The sequence below is a fragment of the Protomyctophum parallelum genome, assembly GCF_964188405.1.
Source record: "Protomyctophum parallelum genome assembly, chromosome: 2".
NCBI classification, from domain to species: Eukaryota; Metazoa; Chordata; class Actinopteri; order Myctophiformes; family Myctophidae; genus Protomyctophum; species Protomyctophum parallelum.
In genome coordinates this window covers 48717562-48730769 of record NC_139699.1, presented here as the reverse complement: position 1 = coordinate 48730769, position 13208 = coordinate 48717562, and the positions used below count along the sequence as shown (strand labels likewise).

Sequence of the window (13208 nt, the reverse complement as noted above, 5' to 3'; positions counted from 1 at the left end):
TAATCAAAAGCACCTGTGTTTGGAGGACGATGCAGCAATGGGAATCAAACGGGTGAGCTTCATTTTTATTGGCTTTTATTGATGTGTAGCTCTACACGTCATCACACAGTACGTTTTTGTTTTAAGGAAGTAATTACAATTTTATTTTTTATGGACTTTTGATATACAAATGCACAACACGGCATCAGCACTTATGCAGCCGATATGTGTGCTGGTTTTTAACCTGGCTTCCCTATAGAGGGCTGAAGTCCTGACGTCACTCGCTCATCCCCTGGTTCACGGAAGTAAGTAATTTCTCTATGGAGAATAACATGGGCTCATCTTAAAATCGTTTCATATAAGCGGCCCACAAATAAACAAGCTGTCTCTGCGTTATTGTCAGGGAGGTGTCTCTGTTCAGACTATCATATATGAGTGACTGACTGTCGCAAACGATACAGAGACACCTCCCCGAATCGTTTGCGACAGTCAGTCACTCATATATGATAGTCTGTTTCTAGAGAAATTTTAACTAATTTAGTAGCGGTAACAATAGCGTTTTCTCTCAGTCAGTGATTCTTCATATCCATATGAGTGAAACGGCCGGGATGACATGTTTACTTTTCAAACACAGTTCTTATATGAAGCGATCTACAATCCCGCTATGGTGATTACAGTGCAAATAAAAAGTACATGAACCGTGCCCTCTACCGATCTTGACGTCAGACTTCGGTGCTCTATTTTGGGCATGACATTATACTGTAGGTGTCATGACCAGGTCTTCAAATTCATTAGAACATTTGCAAAAGAAAACGGACCCTTGACATGCATTACTGTATAAGAACTCTTTGTCTCTGGTATGGACTAAAAATTCTGACATCGGTCAGAGTCAAGACAGGACTGTGAATTTTGAGACAACATAGGAATGTGTTTCATGTCTTTCTTTGTTTTTATAACAACTCTCCCACATCCCTGTGTAAACCCCAGGCCAATGAGATGCTGTTCTGTTTCATGGTTTTTATAACAACTCTCCCACATCCCTGTGTAAACCCCAGGCCAACGAGATGCTGTTCTGTTTCATGGTTTTTATAACAACTCTCCCACATCCCTGTGTAAACCCCAGGCCAACGAGATGCTGTTCTGTTTCATGGTTTTTATAACAACTCTCCCACATCCCTGTGTAAACCCCAGGCCAACGAGATGCTGTTCTGTTTCATGGTTTTTATAACAACTCTCACACATCCCTGTGTAAACCCCAGGCCAACGAGATGCTGTTCTGTGGGCGGAAGCTCACCGCCCAGGAAGCCTGCAGCCGAGGTCTGGTGTCACAGGTGTTCTGGCCAACCACCTTCAACCAGGAAGTGATGCTACGGGTAAAAGAAATGGCGTTGTGCAGTGCAGTGGTAAGCATTGATATCTACATACATAACCTAGACTAGAGCTCTGGTTCACAAACACTTTTTATAGGACAACGGCGATAATAACTATATTTTATTAACTCAACGGACAATGTTTCGACTCAAGCATAGGGCTTGGACATTACATGACCCATTTGTGGGTCATGGACACATTTTACGGGTCCCTTTATTATTTTATTTAATATTTTTTTTTAATATTATTATTTCAACACATAAAAAAGAAAACCCCAAAAAGCTAGAAATGTTCATGAATTCAAAACAAATTAACATATATCTTCTTTTTTTTCACTCCATTTGTTTTTATAAAATAAAGAAAAAGAACAAATGTTTAAGAAGAAGTGAAAATAGCGATCTACAAGCTCACTACACTACACTAATTTGGGTCATGCGGGCAAACGTCTGGTCTACGAGATTCGCTACACCACTACGATACCCATGTAATACTTCCTTAATGTCAACAAAGTCCACAATCACAACACCAGACGGAGTAGAACAAACCACATTCAGATTCGGCTCAAACAAGGGATTAAATTCACTTCGCTCCTTTGCCACTAAAATGTGGAACGCCCTAACAGCCATTAAGAAATGTGGATCCCTAGCCTCCTTCAAAACCGCTCTAAAAGAAAATTCTATACTGTACACGTTTTCCCTGTATTTTAACCGTGCATTATTATGTTTTTGTGTAGATGTGTATATTTGTACATCTTTAAAGGTTTTGATGAATTGAAAATGGAGGACCCTGATGTAAACAAGTCTTGGTGTTTTTTCTGGTTTTAGCAGTTTTTGTATTGCCTGGCTCCAGCCATGAATCGCTAGCATTAAAAACAATATGTTCTGGCGAGTGAAAACTAAATGAAAATTCAGGCTGAGTGTCCGGCTAGTTTTTGTATTGACCTGCACCTTCCTTTAACTGTACCCATTCTGCAATCTGTTAATAACATTTTCAATCAATCAATCACACACCATTAACATACCACACCTATCTCTCTCTGCCCCCTCCACGTCGTAGGTCCTAGAAGAATCCAAATGTCTGGTGCGGAGCATTGTGATGTCCGTGCTGGAGGAGGTGAACGAGAAGGAGTGCCACATGCTCAAACAGCTGTGGTGCTCAACCAAAGGACTGGAGGCCCTTTTCAGTTACCTGCACAACAAGGCTTACGAGAAATGAACACACTTCTACCTGGAAACCTACACCATCCATTGGATCATCATCAGCATCGCAGACCATGTTGGTCTACAGTTAGCCAGAGAGGAACAATCATGGTGATGAGGCCTTCAACTGCAAGAGAAAAGGCATGTTTTCTTTTTCTTTTCTTTTCATTATTTCTTTTTTTTTAACCAGCAGAGGGCACTCTAGGCTTTAGCTGTTTGCTAACATCTCTAGCAACAATATAAGATCCATTATCATCATCGCCTTTTAAACAGCATCCTCTCTGTTTGATTCATGTCTGGCCAAGTGGCCAAGAGTCCATTCTATATCTCCATTCTATAAATGGAGAGAGAAGAGCCAAATCTGCATTGGTCATGAAATTACAAAATTGATGGAGTTTCTTCAGGAAGGTACTCTGTTTGTGCGTGCGTGTGTGTGAATGCGCTCGTGTGCGTGCGTGCAGGATAATTTGTGTTGATGGAATCACTAATGTATGTGTTTGATGGGACAGTATGTGGTAATAATAATAATATATATATATTTATTTAAAATGTGATTTAAAAGGTATAGTGGTGTGCATTGAGCATAAACATAGGCTCTTTTGTCTGCTACAGTTTTGAGCTTTAATGTTTTGAGTGAAGCATAGAGATAACCAAAGTTTGTATGAGGACAGAGTAGAAGACTGTTTCTCTCTCCTTATTGCACATTCCATCCCTTGTTGGACAGAATGAAGCTATACGTACATTGTCTAGAATAAAGCACCATGAAGTCATTCATGTAAGATCGTTGACCATCCACAATATGGCAAATTAAGATGGATACTCTGATATTAACAAAACTGTCCTACATAAAACCATGCATTTGTTTTATTTATTTACCATTATTTTTCATCCAAAATCCATCCATGAATTTGTCTTGTGCTTTTGTCCTTTCCTTACTGTAAGCTTAACTTAACCTGCTGCAGCAATACGATACGATCTCTAGAACGTGACATGTTGTATAGTGTATACAGTCCTCTCATCAAAATGCACAGGAATTAAACGTGGGAAGGAAGAATACAGGAGGTGCACCAGTAGCAGTAATCTTTGTGTAAATTAATATACAATTAGCCATTTCCCCAATGGAGCAACATTGGTTGTGTTGTGACTGCATACAGTATGTGATACACTGTACTACTGTAGTGTATATCTGTGTGCAGCAACAATGGTAGGACTACTAGTGCATAATGGAGTAATCTTGCCCCGAGTTGGCAGTGTAATGTTGTGTTGTTGTGTGAAGTTTGTGATTGCCGTTTGGAAATGTCAAAGGGTCTTCTGGATATTATCTTGCAGTCATTCACTTTTGTTCTTTCTAGTTATGTCCTGAATAATCATTTTTATCACTGCACTAATTGTCTGTCATGTAAATTGTGGAGTTGCAGTATAGTAGTCCATGCAGCTGAAGCAGACATTTAATGACATTATCCACGTGTGATGAATAGTTTCAGGAAATACTTCAACTTATATTTTATGTCAGGATATATTTTGGTTTACCAAAAAATATAGTTCTGTGAAAATGGTTTTGTATAATTCAGGCAATTGTCATTTTTGGAGTCGCACACATACAGTACAGATTATGTAGGTTGATTTACTGCATAAATGATGCATGTAATATACTGTAGATAAGTGTTGCCTGTCAGAATACTTTATATTTCAGGGTATGTTTTGTATTGGCATTGTAAGTAATGTTACAAATGTTGCACAGTTTATTTTTGTATTTATTTGAGAATAGTTTGTGGGTCTGCGGTGCCATAACCTTTCCTTTCTTGCAGAGTATTGAAGAGGCTCTCCTCAATACTGGGTCACCCACCCCAGGAGTGTCCATTATTAATACATTAATGTCATGCATGGGGCATGATGGCAGTTCAGTCATGTACTTGTATCAAAATGTTTAAACCCAGTTGTCTTTTTAATATCTTTCCAGGTGATTAATTCTCTTCTGTGCATTCTCACAAAAAATATAATGTAATTGTAGAACAACAAAACACTTTGTTTCAACACTAAGTTATTGTCATTGGGTTATTGTTTTTAATGCATAAAATATTTTTTAGACATGTTTTGCCATGGAGAGAGAGAGAGAAACACAGAGCTACCTGTTGTCCACTCAAAGAGCACAGGAGCAACTGATAGAAATGTGGTTCAACACCATCGCTTATAATCAAGCCTATATGATACTAAGATCAAATATGTTATTTGGAATCATAGTTGTGTTTTTCTTCTGTGTGGTGCAGTGATGAAATGTAATGGTTGAGCATCATCACTGTTACAACAAATTACCAAAAAACTAAGAGCCATGCTTGAATTTAATATGCTTTATTAGTTCATATTACTTATGTGATTATTATTTCTCTCCTTGGCTTCATTAAACTAGATGTGTTTCAGAATAGCGTTAATTTATATTTAGTTAAGTCGTAGTGAGTCAGTACTAGAACAGTGAATGTGGGACTGCCGTGAAGTGATACTGTCTGAGAAGCTGAAATAGCTTGTAAGCTTGTAGATCGGAGATTTTCAGCACGTGATACAGTACGACAAAGTATAACTGTTTGGCTGTTGGGCCGATGTGTGTCGTTTTAGTCCAGTGGTTTTCAAACCACCAGATGTCTTTGAGGGGCTTCCAGGTGGTACCCCAGCTAAATGGACAGTTGGTAACCAAATGGACCCTTATAGATCTTTAACTCTTGAGAGCGTAAACTGAAACCAAATGGACCCATACGAGTCTAATTTTGGTTCCTTTTTACGCTCTCAAGAGTTACATTATTGTTAAACATCTGCAGTACTTAATTTACTTAAGTCTACACAATTAGAGAATGTAGATAATTGTTATTTTGATTGTTTGCCTGTTATCTTTCCTAATGGCACCACATCAATATCTATCTATCAATTATCCAACCCTAACTAAATATTCTTCAGTTCTGGGTCTGAGAGGCTAAATGTCATCAAATGGTGGTCCGTGCCGCAAATGCCAAATAAATAATGGACCATGATATGAAAAGGGTTGAAAACCACTGTTTTATAGTCCCATGGCCCCAGTGTGGCAATAGTAGCAATCACAAAGCCTGATTGGAGTGCACACTAGTGCACCTGGACATGGTACCCTGGTGAACATTTTATTATTTGTAATTTATTTTTTAATAATTTAAATGAAAATGCACATTTTTACAGTACATATAATTAATTTAACTTGTAGTTGCTCTGTCTGGCTTTAAGGGCTGTCCATACACCAAGCACTGTTTCACCACTGTCGTCATATTTGTGGTGTGGACTCTGCCGTCCAACGATTTCTAAAACAATAACCTTATAGTTAAAGTGCTTGGTGTGGCGACCTGAGGACGATTCTACAAATGTCTTCTAAATCCTCAGTTTTCTTGAAAAATCTGTTTCTATGTTTTGTGTTCTCAAACTATTTCATGTCAAGGACCCCAAAAAATTATATGTAATTGGCTGCCGACCCCCGTCACAATAATGCTTAAAACACCAAAAGGGGTTCGTTTGTTATTTGGGAGTAATGATTTGAAGAAATGTAATGTAATGAACTGAAATGTCTGCTTTACAGTGCATGTTTCATTATGGCACCATTGGGGTCTTCTTTGTTTTTCACTGATACTATTTATTTCCATGACATCTTATGTATCACGTTAAAATAGTGCACATGTATCCTTTACATGTACGCGAGAGCACGCTTTGGCGCGATTCATACTCCTATTTTAGAGCCGAATAAAAGTTGGTTTGGCTCTGTAGAGCCTAATGTGACGTCATTTGAGGTGGGGGGGGGGGTACCGTCCCAAAGTCGGCTCTTCGGTGCTACTGAAAATTTCTGACGAGCCAGAATCATTTCGGCACTACAGCGGTAAAATAGGAGTATGAATCGGCCTTTAGTTTTAACTCCCTCCCAACTCTACAAACTATACCTTGTGGTGCCTTAGAAGAAGTCTTATTTCTGTAAAAGATCAATCCATACGTTGTCATGGGAAGCAGAGCAGTTGTAAATAAAGAACAGTACTTTCAACATGCTATTTGTTTGATGTTATACATTATTTAAAAGATTTAAAACAAATATATATATTTAGATTTGTATTTTCGTGAGAACGATGGCTTCCATTTTCGCATTGCAACTCCTGCAATTTCTATTAGCTTGGATTCCCCATCGATGTTGTCACTGGTGGACGGGTTTCTGAACTGCCATGAGTAGGGGAAAAAGTGCAATTTTACCATGATCATTAGTGATGACCTATATGAAGAGAGGTGTAAAAGTGGTGAAGTGGTCCTTTAAGCTATTAAGACATGCGTCCGATTCTCATTCTCCAAATGCCTTCTAAACAGTAGTTCACACTGGCAGATGTACCACACTGTGAGCTTGTCTTCTATATCTGGTGTTTCTGAATAAATAGCAGATGCACCGCACAGTCCGCACTGTGAGCTTGTCTTGTATATCTGGTGTTTCTGAATAGCCAATGCAAAAATCTAAAATTGCACAGATGCTTTCCCAGTATTTATTAGTTAAGTATGACTCAGGCTTGTGTTCAACAAGATGGAGATTTAATGAATATCAATGATAATTTTACCAACATCAATAAATAAAGGCTTTCATAAAACATTTGCAAGGTTCACAGGATTTACATATTTGATTGAAATCATTGAAATATTACCTTATTGACTGCTTGCTTGTTGATATTTATTATGTCAACCAATTTCAGGATGACAAAGGTGTCTTCCACTAGTTCAAAGTCATCATCACAGGACACTGTCTGTTCTAGTTTTGTCCACAATACAAACTCCAACTACCTTGTACTAGGCAACAAATTAGGGTAGAGCTGTGGCGTGCCGAGCCGGGACTATGCAATGGAAAGGACATCATTCAGGTGGTGAAGAATGCTTGTCCTGGTAAGCTTATGTCCGTCTCCCAGCATTCTATTCTGGTACTCAAAATTCAAAGAGCCCATATGTCCTTCAGATCTGCTCTGCCTCTTTAATTCCCTTCTTCAACCTCTTCTGCATTTCTAGCGCATGCTGCTTACTGCGCTCCCTCTTTTCCAGTCTCTGTTGAACGGACAGGAGAAAATGGTCAAAGACACTATCGAAAAAGAATAGTCTGATCTCAAATCTGTGCATGTAATCGCTTGCCTTTATGATATCACAAATAAGTGAGAGCCCCCTACCTCTTTCTTCAGGCACCGCCGCATAGCACGGTCCATATCGTTGCATGTGCCAAAGAACTTCAGGACGACATGCTGTGGGTAATATGAGAATAAACAATTTTATTTGTTTGTTTCAGTATGAGTCTCTAAAAATATATATTCCTTTTGGCTTGACTTGTATACAAGTTTGACGTGCACACGCACATAGACAGAAGTGTCTGTCTATACGTGCTGAGCAGGCAGAGCAGTGCCTACAGTAGCTCTAATCCCTAAACGTAACCACTAACTAAAATGTAATGTAAAAACCAACCCCTAAATCAATGTCTAATCCTAATCCCAATTTGAATGTGTTCCTAGTTGTAAACCTAACTCAAAACATATTTTAACGATAAGTGACACAGTACAGTGCTTTGATCCTCATGTAGCGCGGGTAATTTTCCCTTTTATTTATTTTTTTACAGATTATGAAAGTACAAGAATGTACGCTTTCAAATGATGTGGCATTCATTGAAATCTGAAAATATTTGAAGATGTGCTTATTTGAATGTTGTTATTAAAGACCAAACCAAGAAGGTGAGAAAAGGGGTCTCAAAGTTGTCATACTACTAGCAATCAGGTAAAGGGTGTGGACAATAGCTTGTAAACAACACCCAGAGTGACGTCATAGATTGGCCACTAAGCACTATATTAATATCTGCTCATAATTACAGTTCAGTGTGTCAGTAATTATTCGTTCCAAAAGCCGGTAACTAAAATTAATTAAGTCAAACTAATTCTTAAACTGTGAGAGGATGGCAGTCATCGTCCCAGCATACGCCACCGCCTCCCCAGCAAAGGCGGAAGCAAGGAGGAGGAGAAGGAGAATGGTGAAGGCGGCGGGTCCCAAGAGAACCGTCAGACGCAGGAGGAGGACGACGAGACGCGCTGCGTCCATGAGGCCCAGGAGGAGGAGACGTGCAGCTGCAGCCAAAACCACCACCAGGAGACGCAGAAAGTCCACCGGGCGTCGCAGGAGGCCCGCGAGAAGGACCGCGCCAAAGAAGCAAGTGAGGAGGAGAAGAAGGCGGGCCGTATCAGCTGTGTAAGAGTCCATATTGGAGGCTGCAACTATGGATTATGTTCTTTTGTTCAATCACTTTTTTGATTCATCAATTTATTTTTATTTCATATCAACAAATTGATTAACCTTTTGAGTGTTATTTTTTTTTATACTTTGCTGCATTGCGACGCAGTTGCTTTGTTGCACTGCAACACGTTTTGAGCTAGTAGATCAGCTATTTTTGCTATGACAGAAGTATACAATGTGGCCCTCTGGAGTCTGGAAATATAGTGGCCCTCTCCATCATCAAAGTTACCCACCCCTGATGTACCAGATCCTCTTTTTTGTTCCTTTTTGAAATAAAACTCAGTTGAGAGGCATATTTCGGCTGGCAACGTGGCATGTGACTTTTTTGCAGTATATATATTTTGTTTCACATACACCACATGTACATTCTCCCAGGTGCCGCGGCGCAACTGCTGGTAAACTGCCGGTAACAACCGTGGTGCTGCCAGGGGGAGGGGCGGCATCTGCCAGGGGATTATGACACTACACTGCCGCTCCATCTCACGGCCGCCACACCACGCCGCAACAGCTGCGGCGCTGCCGGGAGAAGGGGCGGAAGATGCCGGAGTAAATGGGGGGATTATGACTCAACTGCTGCTCGCCTACATTGGTCCGACATGCGTTGCGTCGTGCTTGCGGTTAGGGTTAGGTTTAGAGGTAGAGTGTCGGACTGATGCCGCTGTGAAACACTACCGCCTGCCGCGGGTGTTCTGCGGCTTATGCCGCTGCCGCAAAATGCACTCACTCTCTCTCCATTCTCAATTTAACGCTGAAAAAAAGGAAAAATTATAAATAGAAAAGTATCTCAATCCTTATTACGCCTAAACAGAAGGCTCATTTCTCAGATGGGGAGGCGACATGCTGGAGACAGTGTGGGTCTCGGGAGGCTAACCATTGGCATATTTTCTGGGAGTGTCCAGTGATTAGAACCTTCTGGACAGAATTTCAGAGATGAATAAATACAATATTTTGTGCAAATTTGCCCTTACAGTTTACTGCAAAGAAGAGTAAAGAAAAGTATTTACATGAGACTGGTTGCTTCCCGAGTCCCTCACCATAAAATAATGGATAGATATAGTAAATGATATCTATAATATGGAACAGATCACTTTCTCTCTCAGACTGCAGAAGGAGACATTTACTGTATAAAGATTTGGTCTAATTGGGTGAAATATGTAATAGCTTTGCGACCAGATATTTTAGTGGCAAGGATTGAATGTGTCTTTTTTTGTTTTTATTTTAATTATTGCTCACAACTTCACATACTCTCTTGTTTACTTATGAGTATCATACTGTATTGTACTTAACACATGTATGTACACATCTTCTATCTCTCCCATACACTTTATTTTATTTGTTGTTGTTGTTTCTTTTCTTCGCTTAAAAAATATATATAAAAACCTGTGGACAAAGAAATGTTACTTCAAAAATGTTGCATAACATGATTATTGATGTCCTTAAATAAAGCATATAATTTTTTTTAAAGTAGCTCAAAGTAGCTGGGCAGCTGGGCTACTTTTTCTATGTATAGCTGTAGCTTCATCAAGCTACATTTCCCCAGAGGCAGAAATGTAGCTTGATCAAGCTACTGCCATGGTGAGCTACTTGTATCTTTACAAGCTACGCTTTCGAAGTAGCTGACCCAACACTGCTGCCTTACCTCCTGGTGGCACTGCTTTAGAAGAGTTATCAGTTCATTACACTCATCCGTGTGCAGGTGAGGCGACAAGTCGGGGTGCATGTTGAGTTAAGGGTTTACAGTACCACTCCTGCAATACTGAAAAGTCAAAGGTTGTACAAAACAAAAATCGAATAGTAGTGCAGTGATTATTTACAGTTGTTAAACATTAGCCATTAACTGTACATCTTCTCTCTCCATCTCTCCAGCAGTGGAGACAAACAGAAGTGTGTGATAGCATAATTTATGTAGACATTCCATAGTACTTCATACTTCATTGTACATACAGTATATTCTACTCTTAGACAGATGTAAGGTTCTTAGCTCAGTGGTTCCCAAAGTGGGGTCCTAAATGATAGTTTGGAACAAAATGGACCCTTATGGGTCTGTAACTCTGAGAGTGTACAAATGGAACGAAATGGACCCGTCAGCCATTTGTACACTCTCAGAGTTAAATTAACATTGATTTTACAATATAAATTGGGGGTCCCAGAGAGAAATGCCATTAAATGGGGGTCCGTAAACTAATGCATGTCAAACTGGGGGTCCTTGAAATTAAACGGGTTGAAAATCACTGCTAGAACCGTAAACATCTCTTATGGGGGTCCCTGGCATGTTTTCAAATGGGGGTCAGCGGGCTCATTAGTGTGCATGCATACAATTAATTAAGTGAGCTTGTCATTTAATGCAATCAGATAGGACTTTTCTGTTTGGATGTATGGGCTGTCATGGCCAGAATGTAGTGTTTTGCCCCTTAGTAGCCGTTCCAGCATAACTTACAGGTATGATGATGATGTCACGCGCATACCCTCTACTAGCCTATATTTTATGTGTTCTGTCACAATTCGCTGCCTGACATGGTCACAGACAGAATATTCATTGTATTATGACATACTAGATCATGATTTCATGGTCAACACATGTTTAATGGTAAGCACTGTTCTAAGGATACTCCATCCTCCCAATCCCTCTCCAGGCTGATCAGTCATTGTGATGATGAGCTGTTCCCTAATTCCAGACTGTAGGAGACACACGAAAGAGAAAGGCAGAACGATAGAAAGATATATATGTATTATGTTATGGGGCGAGGACATGTGTTCACCATGTATCCTAGTTCAATGGTTCCCAAACTTTTCCATGTCAAGGACCCCCACATTGACACTAATTGGCCCGCAGACCCCCATTTGGAAAGATATGCCAGGGACCCCATATAAGACAAGATCTTTACAGCTTTAGCGGTGATTCTCAACCCGTTTAATTTCAAGGACCCCCAGTTTGACATGCATAGCCTATTAGTCTACACCCCATTTAATGGCATTTCTATCTCTGGGACCCCAATTTATTGTAATTTATTGTATTTATTGTAAAATCTGAGAGTAGGGTCCATTTCGTTCCAAACTATCATATAGCTGGGGAACTCTCTCCCCTGGCCTGCGGGTCCCCGGACCCCACTTTGGGAACCGCTGTCCTAGTTAGCCTACTCTTGGAAGTTTCACAACAAAGTCATGCAGACAGGCATGCAATTTAATTAGCACAACAACAAAATCAATGTCTGAAGAATCGTTGCTCATTGACATTCTGTAGATCGGAATCGTATGAATCTTACCAGATTGATGATGATAATGATGACTGGATCATTTGATATACATTCCAATGACTGGGCTAATGACATTTGATGGGCCTAAATCATATTCCCACTTTTAAAAACAAGAATCACTCTATGCTATATTAGCTAACAATTTAAGGGCAATGTTACGCCTATGCGATGTTTGCTCCGTCCTTGTATTGTAATGTTATTATAACTATCTTTCAGACAAGTTATATGCGTTATAAAATATGCGACATGTGGTCATGCAATGAATCAAATAAATGTAGCAAGGACACGCTCATATGTACCTCACGCTCTCAACAGTTCAGTTACAGTAAAGCACGGCTCTGCAGTAAAGGAACGTCACTGTGTGACGTGAGTCCTAGATATCTATATCTATGACGTGAGTGACAACGTACGAGCGAATCGGCGTCCGTTTATCAGTTTGGTCATCCAATGAAATCAGTTGTTGCGCGACAAGGCCAAAAAGGTAGGCAGCGTCTAGTGAGCTAATCTAGTGAGCTAATTTAAGACTTCCGGTGGACGATCTCTTCAAAATAAGAGTACCCTCTAGAGTATTGAAAAAAAGTTTAATTTGCACATTAAAACTACAAATTAAGCATTTAAATGATGCTATATGATGCTATAAGACACACATTATGTTTCTGTGTAAGAATAAGTAATTAAATCCTTATAATAATAATAATAAAGTTATCTAAATGGATAAATGCTATTCACTGGAGTGCATGGACTTTATAAAGTGGACACTGGACAAAAGACGGCTCCGCAAGGCAACTATCTGGACATACCCACGCGTTCGGGGAGATGTCCTCTACCACACCACACTCTCCGCTAAGCGGGAGAGGTGTAAAATTCACAGCAGCAGACCTTCTACTGGGGTCAATGCTGACAAAAAGTACCGTTTCCGGACCCAGAATGGACACTGGACAAAGAGGCCTCCGCGAGGCAACTATCTGGACATACCCACACGTTCGGGGAGATGTCCTCTACCACACCACACTCTCCGCTAAGCGGGAGAGGTGTAAAATTCACAGCAGCAGACCTTCTACTGGGGTCAAGGCTGACAAAAAGTACCGTTTCCGGACCCAGAATGGAC

The 13208-nt window shown here is 40.1% G+C and overlaps 2 protein-coding genes across 7 annotated transcripts in view; one reads left to right on the top strand and one right to left on the bottom strand.

The window, feature by feature from the left end:
- Positions 1-6078, top strand: part of LOC310854762 (chromodomain Y-like protein 2) — a 46084-nt gene extending 40006 nt beyond the window's left edge. For both annotated transcript variants that reach the window (XM_083759439.1, XM_083759440.1), the window contains exons 6-7: positions 1239-1382; positions 2407-6078. In XM_083759439.1, the coding sequence (XP_083615565.1) occupies positions 1239-1382; positions 2407-2565 (303 nt within the window). In that variant the 3' untranslated portion in view covers positions 2566-6078. The remainder of the gene's footprint in view (positions 1-1238; positions 1383-2406) is intronic.
- A 1021-nt stretch (positions 6079-7099) lies between these two features.
- cmc2 (C-x(9)-C motif containing 2) lies at positions 7100-12421 on the bottom strand. Of its 5 annotated transcripts, XM_083758230.1 has the most exons (5): positions 12110-12421; positions 11456-11522; positions 10486-10556; positions 7742-7813; positions 7100-7622 (listed from the first exon to the last, which is right to left on the bottom strand). In XM_083758230.1, exons 1-5 carry the CDS (start codon positions 12173-12175, stop codon positions 7533-7535), a joined length of 366 nt encoding a protein of 121 aa, XP_083614356.1. In that variant the 5' UTR covers positions 12176-12421; the 3' UTR covers positions 7100-7532. The 5 variants fall into 5 exon arrangements, with proteins under 5 accessions (XP_083614356.1, XP_083614357.1, XP_083614360.1 ...); XM_083758231.1 differs by lacking the exon at positions 11456-11522 and having other exon boundaries at positions 10486-10602; XM_083758234.1 differs by lacking the exon at positions 11456-11522 and having other exon boundaries at positions 10486-10594.
- Positions 12422-13208: the final 787 nt, after the last annotated feature.